At 35.7% G+C, this 19511-nt stretch overlaps 2 protein-coding genes across 4 annotated transcripts; one reads left to right on the top strand and one right to left on the bottom strand.

The window, feature by feature from the left end:
- The first annotated feature begins 700 nt into the window (after window positions 1-700).
- Window positions 701-10573, top strand: LOC132629692 (protein MEI2-like 2). Of its 2 annotated transcripts, none has more exons than XM_060345104.1 (13): window positions 701-983; window positions 3420-3485; window positions 3590-3706; window positions 4394-4836; window positions 5771-5929; window positions 6007-6123; window positions 6240-6391; window positions 7124-7215; window positions 7315-8185; window positions 8278-8362; window positions 8488-8556; window positions 9035-9214; window positions 9983-10573. In XM_060345104.1, exons 2-13 carry the CDS (start codon window positions 3443-3445, stop codon window positions 10109-10111), a joined length of 2457 nt encoding a protein of 818 aa, XP_060201087.1. In that variant the 5' UTR covers window positions 701-983; window positions 3420-3442; the 3' UTR covers window positions 10112-10573. The 2 variants fall into 2 exon arrangements, with proteins under 2 accessions (XP_060201087.1, XP_060201088.1); XM_060345105.1 differs by lacking the exon at window positions 701-983 and adding an exon at window positions 2838-3143.
- Window positions 10574-12462: 1889 nt separating this feature from the next.
- On the bottom strand, window positions 12463-19031 carry LOC132629666 (ribose-phosphate pyrophosphokinase 4). 2 transcript variants are annotated; one of them, XM_060345102.1, is made up of 7 exons: window positions 18846-19031; window positions 15818-16133; window positions 14486-14581; window positions 14338-14406; window positions 14120-14248; window positions 12823-12922; window positions 12463-12748 (listed from the first exon to the last, which is right to left on the bottom strand). In XM_060345102.1, exons 1-7 carry the CDS (start codon window positions 18968-18970, stop codon window positions 12597-12599), a joined length of 987 nt encoding a protein of 328 aa, XP_060201085.1. In that variant the 5' UTR covers window positions 18971-19031; the 3' UTR covers window positions 12463-12596. The 2 variants fall into 2 exon arrangements, with proteins under 2 accessions (XP_060201085.1, XP_060201086.1); XM_060345103.1 differs by having other exon boundaries at window positions 12463-12727; window positions 18846-19028.
- Window positions 19032-19511: the final 480 nt, after the last annotated feature.

Raw genomic sequence — 19511 nt, 5'->3', positions numbered from 1 at the left:
AGAATGTCTGAATTTCAAGGTTTAGAAATAATTTAATTTTATAAAATGAAATATAGCCACACAAATATCTAATGTTTATTTTGGACTATAAATTTCAAAGGTTTTCTCTTTTAAACTCCATGCCTAATCAAATGATGCCACATAAATTGAAATGGAAAAAGTATTAAATATCGGGTATAAAACAAAAAAAATATCATTATTTTTCTTTTGACCTTTTTATCCAATGTTCGATTCCGACTAAATTTATATTCATGCCGGAAAGTCCAAATAAGATAAAGCCCCTATTAACAAAATCTTATATTTATTTTTCTTTTGACTTTATCCGATGTTCGATATCCAACTAAATTTGTATCTGTGCTGGAAGTCTCAAATAAGATAAAACCTTTACTAACAAAATCTTGTATTTATTTTTCTTTTTGACCTTTTTATCCAAGTTCGATATCCGACTAAATTAGTATCCGTGCCGAAAAGTCCCACATAAGATTAAACCCTCACTAACAAAATCTTATGTTTATTTTTCTTTTCCTTTTTATGTTTTTATCCGATGTTCGATATGCGATTAAATCTCGATCCGTGCCGAAAAGTCCCACATAAGATAAAACCCTTTCTAACAAAATCATACTATTTATTTTTCTTTTCCTTTTATGTTTTGGTGTTCTATTATTACAACAATTATAGATACATATACTTTCTTGAGTTCTGTCCCTCTCTAACCTCCAATCATTCTCTCCCCTCCTTTTGTGTCTCTCTCCTTTTGGTCCAAATTTTGATTTCTTGGTTTCTCTCTCTCTCTCTAATAACTCTCTCTCTTTCAAGAACTTCACTAAGTGTACAAGAAAACAATTCCTAATTTTAATTTACAAAAACTGTTTTTTTTTTTTTTTTTTACTTTCTTCTTTGCTGCTACAATCACCTCAATTGAGACTTTTTTTTTTAATATATTAGTTTTCTTGATTTTTGTACAATTGCTACCCTTCCATGAGGTAATTCATTTTTCACTTTCTTTTTTTGGATACCCTTTTGGCTTTTTATATTTCTAGTTTGGGAAATTTAAAGTGGGGGTTTGAGTTCTTGATTGAATTATGTGTGTTTGTGTGGTTGATTGTGTTATTCTTTGGTTTTAGGTGATAAAAGATTACTTTTTATTTTATTTTTGGATTTTGGGTAATTTCAGTTTATATGAGTTTAATAATTTAAAATTCAGAGCTTAATATGCTTATGTTTTTTTTTTTTTTTTTTTTTTTTTTTTAAGTTCAGTAGAATATTTCTATTTTTGGAAATTTTAAGGGGGTGTTTGAGTTCTTGGTTTAATTCATTGAATTTTGTGTGTTTTTGTGTCTGATTGTGTTATTTTTTGGTTCTAGGTGTATAAAGTTGTAATCTTTTTTTTTTTTTTGTGGGTAATTTTAGTTTTCATGGGAGGTATTAATGGTGAAATCAATTAAAGTAAATTCAGATAACTTAATGTGCTTATGGGGTTTGATTAAGTTCAGTACAATATTTCTATTTTTGGAATTTTAAGTGGGTGTTTGAGTTCTTGGTTTAATTCATTGAATTTTGTGTGTTTATGTGGCTGATTGTGTTATTTTTTTGTTCTAGGTGTAAAAAGTTGTAATCTTTTAGGTGTAAAAAGTTGCAATCTTTTTTTCTTTTTTGGGTTTTGGCTAATTTCAGTTTTCATGGGAGTAATAATGGTGAAATTAATTATCTGTTTAGTATTTCTTTGTGAGTTTGCTTATGTGTTTTGATTGGTCTGCATTTTTAATATGGGGCATAGTTGACCACCAATTAAAGTAAATTTAGAGAACTTAATATGCTAATGGGGTTTTTAACCAAAAAAATGCTTATTAGGCTTTTTTAACCAAAATAATGCTTATGGGGTTTGATTAAACTCAGTAAATATATCTATTTTTGTAAATTTTTAGTGGGTGTTTGAGTTCTTGATTTAATTCATTGAATTGTGTTATTTCTTTGTTTTAGGTGTATAAAGTTGTAATCTTTTTGTTGGTTTTTGGCTAATTTCAGTTTTCATGGGAGGTAATAATGTTGAAATCAAAATGGTTTGTTTGGTGTTTCTTTGCTAGTTTCAGCATTCTTGATATGGGGTATGGTTGATCAGCACTTAAAAGTAAATTCAGAGAACTGAATATGCTTATGGGGTTTGATTAAGTTCAGTAGAATATTTATGTTTCTGGAAATTTTGAGCGGTGTTTTCGAGTTCTTGCTTTAATTCGTTGAATTTCGCGTGTTTGTGTGGCCGGTTGTGTTTCTGGAAAGTTGTAATTTTTTTTGAGTTTCGCCTAATTTCAATTTTCCATGGGTGGTAATAATGGTTAAATCCTTTTATTTTTAATCAAAAGTAATAATGGTGAAATCAATTGTTTGTTTAATGTTTCTTTGTGAGTTTGCTTATGTGGTTTGATTAGTTTCAGCATTTTTTTGACACGGCGTTGGGTGACCAGCAAGTAAAGTAAATTCCAAGAATCTAATATGCTTATGCGGTTTGATTAAATTCAGTAGATTTTTGGTTAGGTTGGGGTCGACTAATAAGGAAAGTAAATTCCAAGAGTTGATCTTTTTCTTCTTTTCATCTGAAATTGTTGGTTCTATTGTTCTTATTCAAAAAATAGAAATTGTCGGCTCTATTGTTCTTATTCAAAAAATAGAAATTGTCGGTTCTATTGTCGTTTTCCCAAAGCTTTGAACTTTAAGTATAAGTTAGTAGCTAAGCTTTATAACGAAAGCAATGGTGTTTTTTAGTGTTTGTTTCTTAGCGTGGCAATGGAATTTGATAAATTTTAGTTGATTTTCGTTTTGGGTAGGTTTGACCAGTCGGGACTGTAATTTTCATGAGCTGATCTTTTCCTTTTTGTCTGAAGTTGTTTCAGTTCTATTGTGGTTTACCTAAGCATTGACCTTGTAGTTAATATTCAGTACTACAAATTACAAAATAACTACTTCTCAATTCCAACCTAGTTTGGTTCAACTTTATAAAATCCTCTATTTGAGCCAATTTCATTCATGTAGTCAATAACTTGTCTAGCTAGAGATTACGCATTTTCTAAATTTAGTAGCCGAGCTTGTTCACTTCCTGCTACAAAAATGAATATGTATTGAGCTTGTTTCATGCTTTGGGTTCTAAGGTAAGTTTTGCACAGGACTTTTTCCCATATACAACTGGTCCAAAAGACCTTTCTTAATATGTAGCTCTTCTATATAAATTCATACTACATATTTATTGAACAAGATTTGCTTACTTCTGCTCCTCGCCAACCATCTTAATGCTCTTTGTATGTTTATTATATGCTATGTCGCTTGTTTGATATTATTATGCAAATTGCAATGTATAGCATTTAACATATTAGTTCTAGGTACATACCCTTTTCGAATCATACTTCTCATGGCATTTTATTTTTCAGTCGTATTTGCAAGAACTGACTAGATGGAGAAGCCTTTAAAGAAACCTATGTCAGACGGCTCTGAAGGTAAAACTAGTCTTTTAGCCTATGAAAGGTATACACCAGTTTTGGTACAATTTTGTTATGCTCTCGATGAATTAATGTGTTTCATTCTTTTATGATCCGAAAAGCTGCTTCAACAAAGACGAAGAATGCTTGGGCCATTCCCCTTGGATCTGCAGCATATCATGCATCAACTGATACAAGCTTGTTTTCTAGCTCGTTGCCTGTGCTACTACATGCGAAATGTGAGTATAATCTTATTTTTCATTTGTCTTGGCGCCTGTTTAGCCATGATTTTAAATCATTGATTTGAAATCAGGTTGATTTGCAGTGGCAAATTTGTTTGGACATACAATTTGGATCTTAAAAGTTGGTACTTTTTTTCATAGACATGAAAACCCCAGAATTAGTGAAAACTATCAAAACTTCCCCAATTCTTACAACCTCACCAAATGAGAAAACCATAGTGTTAATAAACAAGGCATTGGATTACCCTAAGGCCCCACATTAATAAATCGCATATCTCCATGCTCCTTTTATAAATAAATGCTTGCGATTATATGCTATGACAAACTTTCAAATTCACATAATTTTACAAAGATCTACTGGTTCAATAAATCGACAATAGTAGTAATTAGCTATTCTATAATGTAATCCTCCTACACGGTACGGACAATCTCTTCACGCCAAGTATGAGTCTTTTTCTGCAAAATTTAAAATTATAGGTCTTTTTTTTGCAAATATGAACTTACGGGTCAAGTTTTGAATGTTTTAGAAATTGTTAATTCTACCTTATAGGAGAATTTGGGATTTGAAATCAAAATTTTAAATTGAAGTTGAAGTTCTGTCCAAATGTCATAAACAAACGCTGAATTGTCTTGGTGTCCTTCAATTTTGGATCAAATCCTTTAACTTGTTTTGCTGATGTGCAGTAAACTTCAATGAGTCCGAGCAGCACGGTCAATCCATTGACGATAGCTCACCTAGCTTAAGCAAGCTTCAATTGGAAGATAACATTAAAGATCCGTTAGAAGAGGTTGAGTCGAGTCCAGCTGGGTTCTTGCTTCCAGGGGATGAAGATGAGTTACTAGCAGGCTTAATGGATGACTTTGATCTTAGTGGATTACCAACTCAGCTGGAGGACTTGGAAGACGATTTTTTTGGCAGTGGAGGACTGGAAATGGAACCTGAGGATCAAAATAATTTGCTTAATGGTGTTGCAAACTTAACCATGTCTGGACATTATAATATCCCAAATGGTGCTGGAACTGCTGTTGTGGGGGAACACCCATATGGAGAGCATCCATCAAGGACATTATTTGTTCGAAATATTAACAGCAATGTAGAGGACACAGAGTTGAAATCTCTTTTTGAGGTAATGCTTAATTTGCCTCTGTTAACTGGCTATCCCTTTTAACGGGCATCCTTTATTGCAGTTGAAATTCTTGTTGTTCATTCTGTTTGTGCAATGGATATTTTCTTTCGGAACGACTTCATATGCTTGAACACTGTTGCCATAAGGAATATTTCTTTTTCCTTTTTCTGACCGGGGTTCTCTGATCACCTATTACTGGGCTCAGAGGTGTCGTGTGTTTTGCTCGTATGGAATTAATAGCCTGTTTGGCCGAGCTTCTCCAAGGCCAAAGTGCTTTTTTTTTTGTTTCTTAAAAAAGTGTTTTATTTCCAACTTGAGGTGTTTGGCCAAGTTTTTAGGAGAAGAAAAAGTGCTTTTGAGTAGAAGCAGAAACTGTTTTCGAGAAACTGAAAAAAGTAGCTTCTCTCCTTAATTATTTTTTTTGAAAAGTACTTTTGAGAAAATACACTTAGAAGCACCTTTTAAAAGCGGGGCAAACACTAATTGCTACACAAAAGTGCTTTCGAAATTGATTAGCAAACACACATTGCTTCTCACTAAAAGTACTATTTTGAAAAGCACTTTTGGAAAAAACACTTTTCAAAATAAGCTGTTTTTAGAAGTTTGACCAAACAGGCTATAAGACAGAATAAAACAGATGACTGGACTTTATTCTGGTTAGGTTGGGTGTTTATTTATTTTGTAATTCTTTTGGCTAAAGAAAAGAAAAAGTTGAAGAATTTGACCAGTAATCTGCTACTTTAGCCTCTGTATGACATTCATCCGATGCTTCCGTTTTCAGAGCTTGTTCCCTGTGTCTTTTTTGTGTGTCTGCTTTGTGTTTGTCTGTTAAATTTTTTAAAGAGGGTTTTCATTTCATTCGTCACTGGAGTCCTTGATCTATATTGATTTTGATGGGATATTCTAACCTAGTATTTCTATACCTTTTTTGCAGCAATATGGTGATATCAGGACGCTATATACTGCATGCAAGCATAGGGGCTTTGTAATGATATCTTACTATGACATCCGAGCTGCTCGAACTGCAATGCGTGCTCTACAAAATAAGCCCTTGAGACGAAGAAAGCTCGACATTCATTTTTCCATTCCTAAGGTTTGAATCCATATTATGTAGACATATGCGAACATGGAAGGACAATTCTAACTAATGTTCTTTATTGCTGCATCCAGGAAAATCCATCAGAGAAAGATGTTAACCAAGGAACTCTGGTCGTGTTCAACTTGGATCCATCGGTATCCAATGAGGATCTTCGGCAAATCTTTGGAGCATATGGGGAAGTCAAGGAGGTATCAATTTTACTTAATTGTTCACCGTTAATGCTATATTACTTTGGTATTTTGGTGTTTATCCGCAATTCTAGAATTTTTTAAGCCTCACTAAATCATGTTGTTTGAAAATGCAGATCAGGGAAACACCACATAAACGCCATCATAAGTTTATTGAGTTCTATGATGTCAGAGCAGCTGATGCAGCTCTTAAAGCATTAAACCGTAGCGACATAGCTGGAAAGCGGATAAAGCTTGAACCCAGCCGGCCTGGTGGAGCCCGTCGAAAGTATGTTCTGTTTCTGCTATGAAGAACTTGCCTTTGTTTTCACCTTCCGTGTGTAAGTTTGTGATGAAATTTATGAAGCTAGCATTTTTTCCCGATTTATTAGTGCTTATGGACAGACATGCATGAGAAAAAAGGAAGAAAACTTGATGCAAAAGAAAGAAAGAAAGTAAAAAGCTAAAAATGATCTCTCAGGAAATTTAATACTGATAAAAAAGAATACCAATTCTCCAGTTATATGGATTTTGGACTTATCTTAATGTCAAAGTATAGCTGCGAAAGTGGATTTCTGCTGCAAATATGTTCGGCTTTGTTATGGTTATGTTTCTGTATCAGGTATTTCAGGGTTTTAACTCCCTCCTTCACAAAATCTTATACCCTCACCAAGTTTTGGCCTAATAATTCTATGGATGAGTTATGACAGATGTCAATGCTGCAAGCCACATAGTTTTCTTTGCCCTACATATACTACGATGGTGCTGTAATAATTTTTCTGTTAAGTAATATCTGCTGTTTGAATTTCACTAGTGACTCTACCAAGTTTAGGTTCCCAGGGATAAGTTTTTTTTTTTTTTTTTAACTTGTAGAATGTCCTATAGACTTTTCATCTGCAGAGGCTTATTATTAATGTGCTTGGATTGGGAAAAAAGCATGTTCTATCATTCAGATGGATGTAATATGTCATGCAAGTTTCTGACAATTTTGTAAGAAAATTAATCTTCTTTTCATGTCTAGTTTGATGCAGCAACTAAGTCAAGAATTGGAACACGATGAAATTCGGTCGTTTAGGCACTCAGTTGGATCACCGGTGGCCAGCTCTCCTCCAGGTATTTCCATTGTCGTAATAGACGTTTGTTCTTAATATTTATTTAATTTTTGATTAAGTAACATAACAGCTGATGTGATAATGGTATTATATCCTACAGGCAGCTGGTCAAACTTTGGCAGTCCAGTTGAACCGAACCCATTGCGAGGTTATAGTCAATCACCTGGTCTGCGAAATCTCAGCCCTGTAAATGGTAATCTTATGCCAGGGCTGGCCTCTATTCTTCCTGGACACCTCTCAAGTCCGAAGATTGCACCCATTGGTAAAGATCCTGCAAGGGTTGGCCATTTCAATCTGGTAACTACTAGTCCAAAGTCGGTGCAAGGTGTGAGTTATCAGCATTCTTTTTCAGTCCCTGAGCAAAAACCAGCTTTAAGCATGGGATCTACGTCATTTGGTAACTCTACGGCATCCGGTACTGGAACACTTTCTGGTCCACAGTTTCTTTGGGGTAGTCCGCCTATTCACTCGGAGCGTACTGACTCTCCTATCTGGCCAACAACTTCATCAATGGCACATCCGTTTGCATCAAATGGACAAGGACAAGGCTATCTCCATTCGCGTAGGCAAAGCTCTTTCCTTGGATCACATCACGTGGGGTCTGCTCCATCTGTAAATCCTCTGGATAGGCATTTCGGTTTTTTCCCGGAATCTCCTCAAAAATCATATATAAATCCACTTGGGGCAGTGAACATGGGTGTTGGTCTTACTGGGCACTTTACTGAAAGTGGTTCTCCTAGCTCTAGAATGATGCCATTGACAAGGAATGGACCTATGTTTTTCGGAAATGGTTCTTACGGAGGAGCAGGAACAGTTAATGTTGAAGGACTAATTGAACGTGGTCGAAGTCGAAAAATTGAGAGTGGTGGTAATCAGATTGACAACAAGAAACAGTATCAGCTTGATTTGGAGAAGATCATGAGGGGAGAAGATACTAGGACCACTTTGATGATTAAGAACATCCCAAACAAGTAAGAACTGTCTAAATTGTAAATCAGAAACTTGTGCATTTTGGTGAGATTTTTTATACTTAATAGTTTGTGTTTTCCTTCTTCATTTGAAGGTACACTTCAAAGATGCTACTTGCAGCAATCGATGAGACTCACAAGAGTACATACGATTTCCTCTATTTGCCAATTGATTTCAAGGTAGTATATCTCTTTCATTTGTTAACATTTTTCAATAAATTTATTGCTTCTCTAAACCCTAAACCTTTGAGTGACTAGCATATATTAAAGGTAGAACTAATCGTTTCACTGTTTTACTGCTTCAGAATAAATGCAATGTTGGTTATGCCTTCATCAATATGGTGTCTCCTGCACATATCGTCTCCTTTTATGAGGTTTGAGTTCTTTCCTAATTCCTTTTGATTTTTGTTTTCTGGTGTGTAACAAGTATAAATAGTAATAACCACACATTTGTTTGTTGAAAATTTTGGCAACCATTTTCTGTTTTTTCATACTCCCTCCATTCCAATTTACGCGAAGTTGTTTGACTTGACGCGGAGTTTAAGAATGATAGGTCTTTAGAAATTTTAAAACAAGCCATATATATTAGTGTGACTGTAAATCATCTCATTAAGGGTAAAATAGGAAGTTTGAAGTTAAATTATTGCTAAATATAGGAATATGTCATTCTTTTTGAGATTGGCTAAAAAGGAAAGAGTCACATAAATTGGGATAGAGGGACTATAAATTAGTTGAATGTCGTGTATTTTTCTCTTTCAGGAAATTTTTGGCACGTGTATATTTTTGACTCCAGAACTAATCTGGATATTCGATATATTTTAGAATGGCTTATAAGTTTAGAAACTTGTGCAGGCATTCAATGGGAAGAAATGGGAAAAGTTTAACAGTGAAAAAGTGGCGTCGTTGGCTTATGCACGTATCCAGGGAAAAGTAGCTCTGGTTACTCACTTCCAGAATTCGAGCTTGATGAATGAGGACAAAAGGTGCCGACCAATTCTTTTCCGGTCAGAGGGCCAAGAGGCAGCTGATGAGGTACAACTAGTCATAGTATATCGTTGTATAACTGAATAACCCCCTATACCTGAGGTGCATAGTCTTGTTGGGCTACAAAAACAGAGAAGACAAAATGGTCCTTTATGTTTGAGGGTAGGTTTCAAGATAGTCCCTTAAGTATGTATTGAACAATTTTGGTCCTTTGCGTTTGTCAAAAATCAACAGTTTTAGACTCCGTCAATTATTAACGAACTTTGTCTATGAGATAAGAGTTTGCTGCAAATTTTGAGGTGTAACTTCTGGTATATTTTATATCTTTTAGTGTCTAGGGGCTTTTTTTTTTTTTTTTTTGATGACATGGGAACCTGCAGCAGCTACCCTTCGGGTGCGCACAGGGTTTACCCAGCTCCTGTGCAATAGCTCGCAAACCACACAGGAGAGATAACCCGCACTAGGTGTCTAGGGCCTTTTGTGTTGCATATTTTAGATTTGATGAGACTTTTTAGTGTTTATGGTTGTCTTTTTTCCCCACTGTTTCCACCAAATCTAAAGAACACAATGTTAAATATTTGACGGAGACTAAAGTGTTTTAACTTTTGGCAAACTTAAAGGACCAAAACTGTTCAGTACATACTTTACGGACTATTTTGAACCTACACTCAAACATAAGGGACCATTTTTGTTATTTTCTCTACAAAAACATCTAGATTTTCTGAAAACAAGTCTATCCTCCATAATTGTTGTTCTCGAGCAGCAATGACATGATGTCATATGTTTATTAACTGATTGCTTTTTTGGTTTGTCCAGGAAAAGTTGCCATCCAGCAATCTGAACATTTGTATCCGTCGGCCTGATGGGTCATATTCGGGAGATTCTCTTGATAGCCCAACAGGCGATCTAGATGGGAAACCAGAGCTATTCACCGGAAGCAGCTGACCTTAAACCGTGGCAATGAGTTCTAACTGTGAATAGAAATTCGAGTACATAATTTATCAATGAAAACCAGGAAACTGCATATAGTTACTTATGTGTGCTAGTAGTGTCTGCTTTTTGGATGAAAGACACTCTAGAGCATGTAAGACGAATTTTTACCGAGGGTAAGAGCATTTTGTCTATATGTAGAATGAATGATGTCAATTGATCTATTTAACAAAGGGAGTAAAAATAAGGTTTAAGCATTCAGCCAACATGTGAAGTCTCTCTCGGCCGATATGCTTTGCCAGTTTGGCTGTTATGCTTTTTGTTGTGGTGGGGTTCTCTTAACTAATGCATGCTTTTTTATACTTGTGGGGCTGTTTCATAAGTGTATAGGATGGAGATTAACAGACCCTGCATTCTTTCTTGAATCGTGTAATGACTGGCTACTGTTGTATTTATCACATTTGCGGTTAAACTAAAGCGTCTATTTGTCTCTGGAAATCAGTGATATGTATTATCGTGGTTGCTGGTCAGCGTAAAGATAGTTAATTATGATGAATCCTCATTGTAATGAAAGATGGAACGGGATATACAAGATCTGTATTATCGATCTTGACTAGCTTGGTATTGAGGTATAGTTGATTGATTCGTTATGGTTCATCGGAGAAAGAACCTTTGAGGGACTGGTGGAGTCTTTGGGTTGTATCTAGGGGATTCTACCAGCAAGTATTGCTACAGACTTGGAAAATAGAAGACAATCATTTTCAAAATATATGCCTACTTTCAAGTTTCAATAATAAGTAAATCATGTTGCCAACTTATTGAGACACCATGAAAATGAATGATAGAAAATAGTATAGAAGACTGATATTTGCGGTAACAATATGGCTTATTTATTGTATGGGTTTAGGTATCAGAATTAGGTTTGTGTTGATGACAACATTGTTTGTCTGATGAATATATTTTGATTGCTATAGTGAAATGTTGTTATAGCAAAATTATAATATAACACAACATGAAAACTTGGCTTAAAAATATAATATACTTAACAATTATAGTGAAATGTTATAACGATATTTCTTTATCTTTTGAGTTGTTCTGCCGGATCGGTCGCTCAAGATCTTTGGTCTTTACCCGGACCCGATGAAAAAAATGGGATCACTTCTTATGGACTCGTTGAGAATGATTCTGATCTAGTTCATGGCCTATTAGAAGTAGAAGGCGCTCTGGTGGGATCTTCACGGACAGAAAAAGATTGTAGTCAGTTTGATAATGATCGCGTGACATTGCTTCTTCGGCCTGAACCGAGCAATCCCTTAGATATGATGCAAAAGGGCTCTTGTTCTATCCTTGATCAGAGATTTCTCTATGAAAAAGATGAATCGGAGTTTGAAGAAGGGGAGGGAGAAAGAGCCCTTAACCCGCAGGAGGATTTATTCAATCACATAGTTTGGGCTCCTAGAATATGGCGCCCTTGGGGCTTTCTATTTGATTGTATCGAAAGGTCCGATGAATTGGGATTTCCCTATTGGTCCAGGTCATTTCGGGGCAAGCGGATCATTTATGATGAAGAGGATACGCTTCAAGAGAATGATTCGGGGTTCTTGCAGAGTGGAACCATGCAGTACCAGACACGAGCATCGTATTGTGCTTTCTCAAAATCTCACTCAAAAGGTAATGAGTCATTGCCCTTCTCCGACCCTGACTGCCCAACCTGAGAACGGACAGCTAATGCGTTCCACTTATTGAACAGGGTTATATGGTCGGTCCGTGACCCCTGGATGCCAAAGGCATCCTTAGGGTGATCTCACAGTTCCTACGGGGTGGGGATGATAGGGTCGGTCCATGGATTTTCCTTCCTTTTCTTTTGCCGCATTTCGCTCAAAGGGTTGAAGGGAGATAGTGCATCAAGCTGTTTGCAAGGGCTAACTTGATCCTCTTCCAGAGGAACAAACATTATAGAAACTTGTAACATATAGTTGTTATAGTAAGGTTTGACTATATATTTGTTGTGCCACTTATGGGGTCATAGGACAATTTTATGTTATATCAACCCAGAGCAAAATCAATAGTTTTTATGTAACGAAGCCATAACTTCTGATTTAATTGCTTGTCAACTGTACTTATTTTTTATAAAACCGAGGCAAGTTAGCACACAGTTTGAAACTCACTTGATAATAGGACCCTGTTCTACTCTTCTTCACCTAAATACCAATCTTTTGTCAACATACTTGGATTCAAATCACGCCTAACTCAGACATCATGTGTTGCATTCTTACCTCGAACCAAAGCCCTGTGGGCAGTTGCTACGGAGCTATTCTATCCTTGTAATTTGAGGTTGGCTATAGTGTTGATAAGAGTTCATAACATATGGCAAACAGTGACTGTTTATTAGGAAACCATCAGTTGACATATGTTAGCAACATAGCAAATTTCTGTTACATGTCAGTGAACAAGTTTTCTCAAACACACTTCCAATATAACTGATCCTGTCTAAAATTTCTCAGATTTGAAGAGCATCAGCTATTGATCCTGCCAAACTAATAACTTCAAATGGAGCCTTATTAGCAATGGCTTTCACAGTATGAGGACATGAATCCGTGGTCCAAAAGTAAGTGAATGCTTTCTCCGAACCTTCACAACAAAAACATTGGTCTGTCATAAACATAGATAAGAAGTAGCGGGGATGCTGAGCGGAAAGGCAAATAGATACAATTTCAGAGAGTTACCATCATTCTTGTGAAGAAATCGCTCCCATGACTGCTTTGGGAAAATTCCATGGGTCACATAAGCACTAACTTTCGATGCACCATGAGCGGCTAAAACTTTCTGGGGTTAACCAAGCATTAAAGAAAAACAACATTAGCAACTTGTCATATGAACAATGCATTAAATGGTGGAGGTGTGGATAAGACATTCTTCATGTCATTAAGACCTTAAAAGGAGATATCTGTAATCCAAGAACATTATTAGTTTTGAAGTGAATGACTCTTATTGTGCACTTTATTTGTGCACTTTATAGCTTCCTACCTCCACAATTATGTTAAAATATTGGTGAGGGTAATGGTCATTTGTCCGTTGTAAGCCATTCACGGCCAAAAATCACGTGTTGGCAGATGATTGAAGAATAAATGGATCAGTTAAGACTTTAAGCCAAAGGAAGGAATATTACCAAAATATAAGATTTTTATTAACTGAAAAGAGAAGGCACCATGACAAGCATCCTTAGAGGGTCCAACAAAAAAGATCACGCAAGCCGAAAGCTAGAGTTAGAAGGATAGCTTGAAATTCTTGGGTAAGCTTAGATGGAGGGCTCATTTGAGGATTTACGGGAAAGAGCCAGATTTTGCCCCCTTCCCTTAATCTTGTTCTTGTGAAGAAATCATCTATTTGGGTTCAAAACTATAAAATCAGTGTGTGCTATCACACCAAAAGAAAGGAGAAAAGCAAATAAGAGTTCACAATTTCACAAAATATAATTCCTCAGAATCTCCGTTTCGAAGGTATAACCCCAAGAATTTCCTCACTGCTGAACGAAAGAAGGTAATAAATGACACAGAGCAATCAGAATGATTACTCACCAACCCAAGACAGATCCTTTTTACGCCCCCCTAAAAATAAAATAGGAGTAAACAATACGGGAAAACCAGAGTTTCTTGGGACTAGAATTTGCAAAACAAGAACTAAACAAGCCAGACAGACCAAGAGACGTTAAAAGTTTCAAATGATCGTCACATACTGGGGAGTAAACACATTTAAGTACTCGACACCTAGAACCCTTATCAGATATACTCCCTCTGTTTCAATTTATGTGTCTCAGTTTGACTAGGCACGGAGTTCAAGAAAGTAAAGAATACTTTAGAATCTTGTGGCCTAAAACGATAGGTGTGTTATATACCAGAATGCCCTTTGAATCTTGTGGTGTTAAACATGCAATGTGAGATGTTGAAATTAAAAAGTTACTTAATATATAAAGTATCACTCTTGTTTAAATAGACTAAACAGGAAAGTAAGAGGCAGCGTTACCTGGCATTCAACTAGGGTACCTCCGGACTGGACCAAGTCATCAACAATGACCACATGACAGCCAGCAGGATTACCCTCTTTTAACCTCACGATTCTCTTATCACCTTCACGCACTTTAGTGCAGATAACCTAAATAAGATAAATCCGCTGATTAGAGAAAAGTTCAGGATTTGGTAACATACAGAAATCAAAGTGGGAAGTTCTAATATTTCACTAACAGTGGGATAGTGAACTAATTGCTTGTGAAACCTCTTCCAAGCGCCATCATCAGGAAAGGCTATAACTATCTGGAAAATAAAAAGACAATAAGATGTCACTACATCTCAAGGTAATTTTATTGGAAAAAAAAAGGATAAAAAAGCTCACGTTTTCAGAGTCTGGAAGCTGCTGAAGCCGTCGCTGCAGCAATGGAATTCCAGTCTCAAACAGAGGCAGCACATTATCTCCAAAATAGAACCTCTCCTGTAGAAAAAAGAGAAGTTTGTTCAACAGAGATGGATGTGGATATCTTGAAAATCTTTAAAGCGCCTATATCACATAAAAAAATTTGACTTCAGAAGATAAACAAAGCACCATTATACTCTTCAGAGGCATATATTGTTGGCCACTAATGTTCACAAGAGAAAATGACAAAAATGGTCCCTTATGTTTGAGTGTAGTTTCAAAATAGTCCCTTAAGTATGCACTTAACAGATTTGGTCCTTTAAGTTTGCCAAAAGTTAACACTTTTAGTCTCCGTCAAATATTTACTGATTTCTGTATGTTAGATTTGACGAAAACAATGGAAAAAAGATTTAACCATAAACACCAAGAAAGTCCCATCAAATTCTAAAATATACAACACAAAAAACTGCACTAGAACCCCCCCCCCCCCCCCCCCCCCCAAAAAAAAAAAAAAAAAACCCCCGGAAATTACACCTCAAAAAAGCTACACTAGACTACAACAATAACAACATACCCAGTATAATCTCACAAAGTGGGGCCTGGGGAGGGTAGAGTGTAGGTAGAGAGGCTGTTTCAGAAGATGCTCGGCAAAAAGTTACAAGACTCTAGAAATAATAAGAAATAGCAGAGAATACATAATTTGTACCTTTAAATGTAAGTTCCCGCTAAATTTTTTTTCCTACTGTTTAGTGCATACTTAAGAGACTATTTTGAACCTACCCTCAAACATAAGGGACCATTTCTGTCAATTTGTCTTCACAAGAACAACGAAGATATAAGGTTATGCTCTTCATTAGAAAGCTGAAATTTGCAGTATACCTATGGACATTTATGGGAAACCCAAAAATTGTAACCTAAAAGCTAAAATAGTCTATATAACATGAGTACGTGAAAGAAAAAAGAATTGATGCTTCTGAATGATCGCAAACTCAAATTATCGATTAAATTAAAGAATCTTACATACAAATAGCCAAAGCGACCATCACATCAAATAAGAGAGCAATGTGAATACAGTCAAACTCTTTTTTTGATGAAAATGTGAATACATTCAAACCATTCTATTAACAACATCGTTTGTTCACATATTTTTTGGCTGCTACAGCGAAATATTGTTAAAAAGAACACATAATATAACATAACATAAAAGATCGGTTCCCCAAAAAACATGGTTGTTATAGATGATGGTTGTTATAGAGAGGTCTGATTGTACAAAACGTATAAATGGCCAACTATTGAGTGGAGAAATAAATCAACCTGCAATGCATGTATGTCATAGATAACTAAGCTGGTGGGACCACCCCTAGACATTGGAATATTTGATATTATTCTGGCCATGGTAAACGCAGTAGCCACATCTCCTTCTTCTTCCATCCTCTCAAAAGTACCAGTTGGAAAGAAAGGTAACACAACTGTAAATGAGGCGACAAACAGCCTTGGAAGTGCGAATATCACAGAAAGCTGTTCAAAGATGACTGCAGGTGAGCTGAAAGATGCTAGAAAAGCAACATGCTGCCCGCGGATATCATGTGCGTTGTTTATAAAGAGATTCGGGAAACCATCTGCAAAACTCCTGGCACATGAATCCGTATTCGTTAGCATTTGTCGCAGGAAAGAGTCAATGCCAACTATCTTACAAATAATAGCATCATTCAAGGTTATTAGTATACCAAGTCAAACGCTCTAGAATACAAATTGCCAATTGAAGATCTGATTATTTGGTCAATTACAGAATAGCCAGGAACCTAAATGTCGAACTTTTCTGCAACCAATGCAAAAATGATGTTATAACTTCCTCTGCCATGAGTATTGTTTACAACTTTCGTCTTCTTTTACCACTAAAACAAAATTATTCATCTTTTTTTACCACTAAACCTCAGCCAAATTTAGATCCCCTTTTTTATAACCAGGTAATCTCGAGGGCCTGCTGGTGCACAGTTCGATCAGTGCGTAATGGGCTCACCTCTCCCTTCTCCACTTAAATACCACATTTTTGGTCCCTTTTCCACTTAAATACCAGCCTTTTGGTCCGCAGCAGGATTCTAACTCGGGTCATGCGCTCTAAGAAAGACCAAATTTTAGGTCTTGTTATGCCATTCCTCAAACTTCAACCTACACAAGTTTAGGAAAGGATACCCAGTCTAAAACCAAGATGAATGAAGAGGGTTGCGGCAGGGTGATGGTTATCAAACATAAATCAATTATGAGAACGAAATAGGCCTAAATAGAGCAGAATTGATATAGTGATTGATTTAGGTCTTTCTTAGCTAATTTTACTACTCAAGCGTCTATGTTTCACAATCCACTAAAAAATGAGGTCTATTGGCAAACATCCAAATTAAATTTCCTTCATTTAACCCATTTTAACATGAAGCTTTGTCCATCACAATACAGAATTTTAAACACCCCAAAAAAGAAGCTTTCAACAAGCTTTCAGCAAGTGCACAAATAGCCTATTTTGGGACCCACTTAATAATTCGCAACACCCAAATCATATTTCCTTCATTTTACCCTTTTAACATGGCAGCATCGTCCATCGCAATACAAAATTTGAATCAACCCTCCCCCCCACCCCACCCCAACTTTAAAAAAAAAAGCATTCAACAAGAAAAAGGAGGAACCTTGGTTCGATTTTGGATTCGACCCATTTAATTTTTTGCAACACCAAATCATTTTACTTCATTTATCACTTTTAACATGAACTCATCACATCCCAATACAGAATCTGAATCACAACCAATTTTAATAAGAAAAGGAGGAACCTTGGTTTGATTTTGCATTCGACAAACTTAATTTTTTGCAACAACCAAATCATAAATCTTTCATTTCACCCTTTGTAACATGACAACATCACAATACAGAATTTGAATCACCCTTCACAAATAAAAGCCTCTAGCAATAAAAAGGAGTAATCTTGATTAATATTGTCATTACCCACTTAACTCTTATACATGAAATTCAAGTAAAGCTTTCGAATTTGCGTATATAGCAAACTGATGATACAAAGACATAATAAGAGATATAAAGGGGTGAAAGAGAAAAGAACCTCCAGTTAATAGAATGGAGCAGAATAGAGTCAAATCAAAAGCGAAAATAATTTATCAAGACCCCAGTAAGCTACATTTTTAAAAATCCAGAACCCATAAACTCAAAATCCTAACTTCACCTCTCGACTCATTTTGTTTTCGACCCAATTAATTTTTCACAACACCTAAATCATAGTACCTTCATTTTACCCTTTTTAACATGATCTTGAATTACCCCCCAAAAAACAGAAACTGAAAAAAAGGAGAATCTTGATTCAATTTTGCCATACCCACTTCATTTTATGCAACATGCAAATCATATTACTTTCATTTTACCCTTTTAACATGATTTTGAATCACCCTTTCAAAAATAAAAGCCTCTAACAATAAAAAGGAGGAATCTTGATTACTTTTGTCATTACCCCACTTAATTTTTATACAGGAAATTCAAGTATAGATTGTGTATATGCATATATAGCAAAGCTGATGATACAAAGACATAATAAGAGATATAAAAGGGTTGATAGAGACTTCATTTTATGCAACACCCAAATCACATTTCCTTCATTTTACCCTTTTAACATGATTTTAATTCAATTTTTCTATACCCCAACAAAACAGAAACATCTAACAATAAAAAGGAAGAATCTTGATTAATTTTGCAATTACCCCACTTAATTTTTCTACATGAAATTCAACTAAAGATTGTGTATATGCATTTATAGCAAACTGATGATACAAAGACATAAATAAGAGATATAAAAGACTTCATTTTATGCAACACCCAAATCATATTTCCTTCATTTTACCCTTTGAATCATAATATTTAGCTGTCTTATTTTTCTTGCAATCCTGTATTGACTACATTTCTTTTGAGTCGAGGGTCTATCGGAAACAGCCTCCTTACCCCACAAAGGTAGGGGTAAGGTCTGCGTACATCCTACCCTTCCCAAACCCAACTTGTGGGATTACACTGGGTACGTTTTTGTTGTTGTAGTACCCGGTATACGTACACTCTACCCCCAAAACCCACTTGTGTGATAACACTGGGTATGTTGTTGTAACATGATTTTGAATCACCCCCAAAAAACAGAAACTTCTAACAATAAAAAGGAAGAATCTTGATTAATTTTGCAATTACCCCACTTAATTTTTCTACATGAAATTCAACTAAAGATTGTGTATATGCATATATAGCAAACTGATGATACAAAGACATAATAATAAGAGATATAAAAGGGGTGAAAGAGAAAAAGAACCTCCAGTTAATAGAGTGGAGCAAAATAGAGTCAGATTCAGAAGCAATTTTGTGAGCAACATCTTCCATTTCAACACAGTAATAAAGAAGCACTTGCTTATTCTTCTTTACTGTTGAATTCTCCATAGTTAACACAGTAGCAAGAAAGAATAGAGACAAACAAATGTTCTATTATGTGTTTTTAAGGTTTAATCAAGCAGTTTGGTGCATTTGGAGGAAAATGATAAAAGTGATCCCTTATGTTTTGAGAGTATGTTCAAAATAGTCCCTAAGGTATGTCTTTGGTCTTTTAAGTTCGTCAAAAGTTAACTTTTGGCATAGTCAAATCTTAGCGAACTTCATCTATTAGATTTGACGAGAATTGTGACTTTTTTAGCGGGATTTGGTTTTGCTTTTTTGGTGAAATTTTTGGGCTCGTTTGCCTCCTAACTCATTATACATTTTAGCCGTCCGATCAGGATTCTACATGATATCCATCTAGGCTTTGGAGAAGGAGTCTTCAATTCAGGAGTCGTGGACACTTCCAAGCCCAGGAGAGGAGCCCATGATCAGTTTATGATAGCCTATGGTCTAGCCTTAAGTGGCCATGCGTGTGGCTTATACTTAGGCTAAGTTTCATTTGCTTTACAAGCTAGGTAGGTTGTTTCTTAAAAGTCATATGTGGCTA

This window comes from Lycium barbarum, chromosome 1 (assembly GCF_019175385.1).
Source record: "Lycium barbarum isolate Lr01 chromosome 1, ASM1917538v2, whole genome shotgun sequence".
Classification (NCBI taxonomy): Eukaryota; Viridiplantae; Streptophyta; class Magnoliopsida; order Solanales; family Solanaceae; genus Lycium; species Lycium barbarum.
This window is presented reverse-complemented; position numbering and strand designations above follow the sequence as displayed.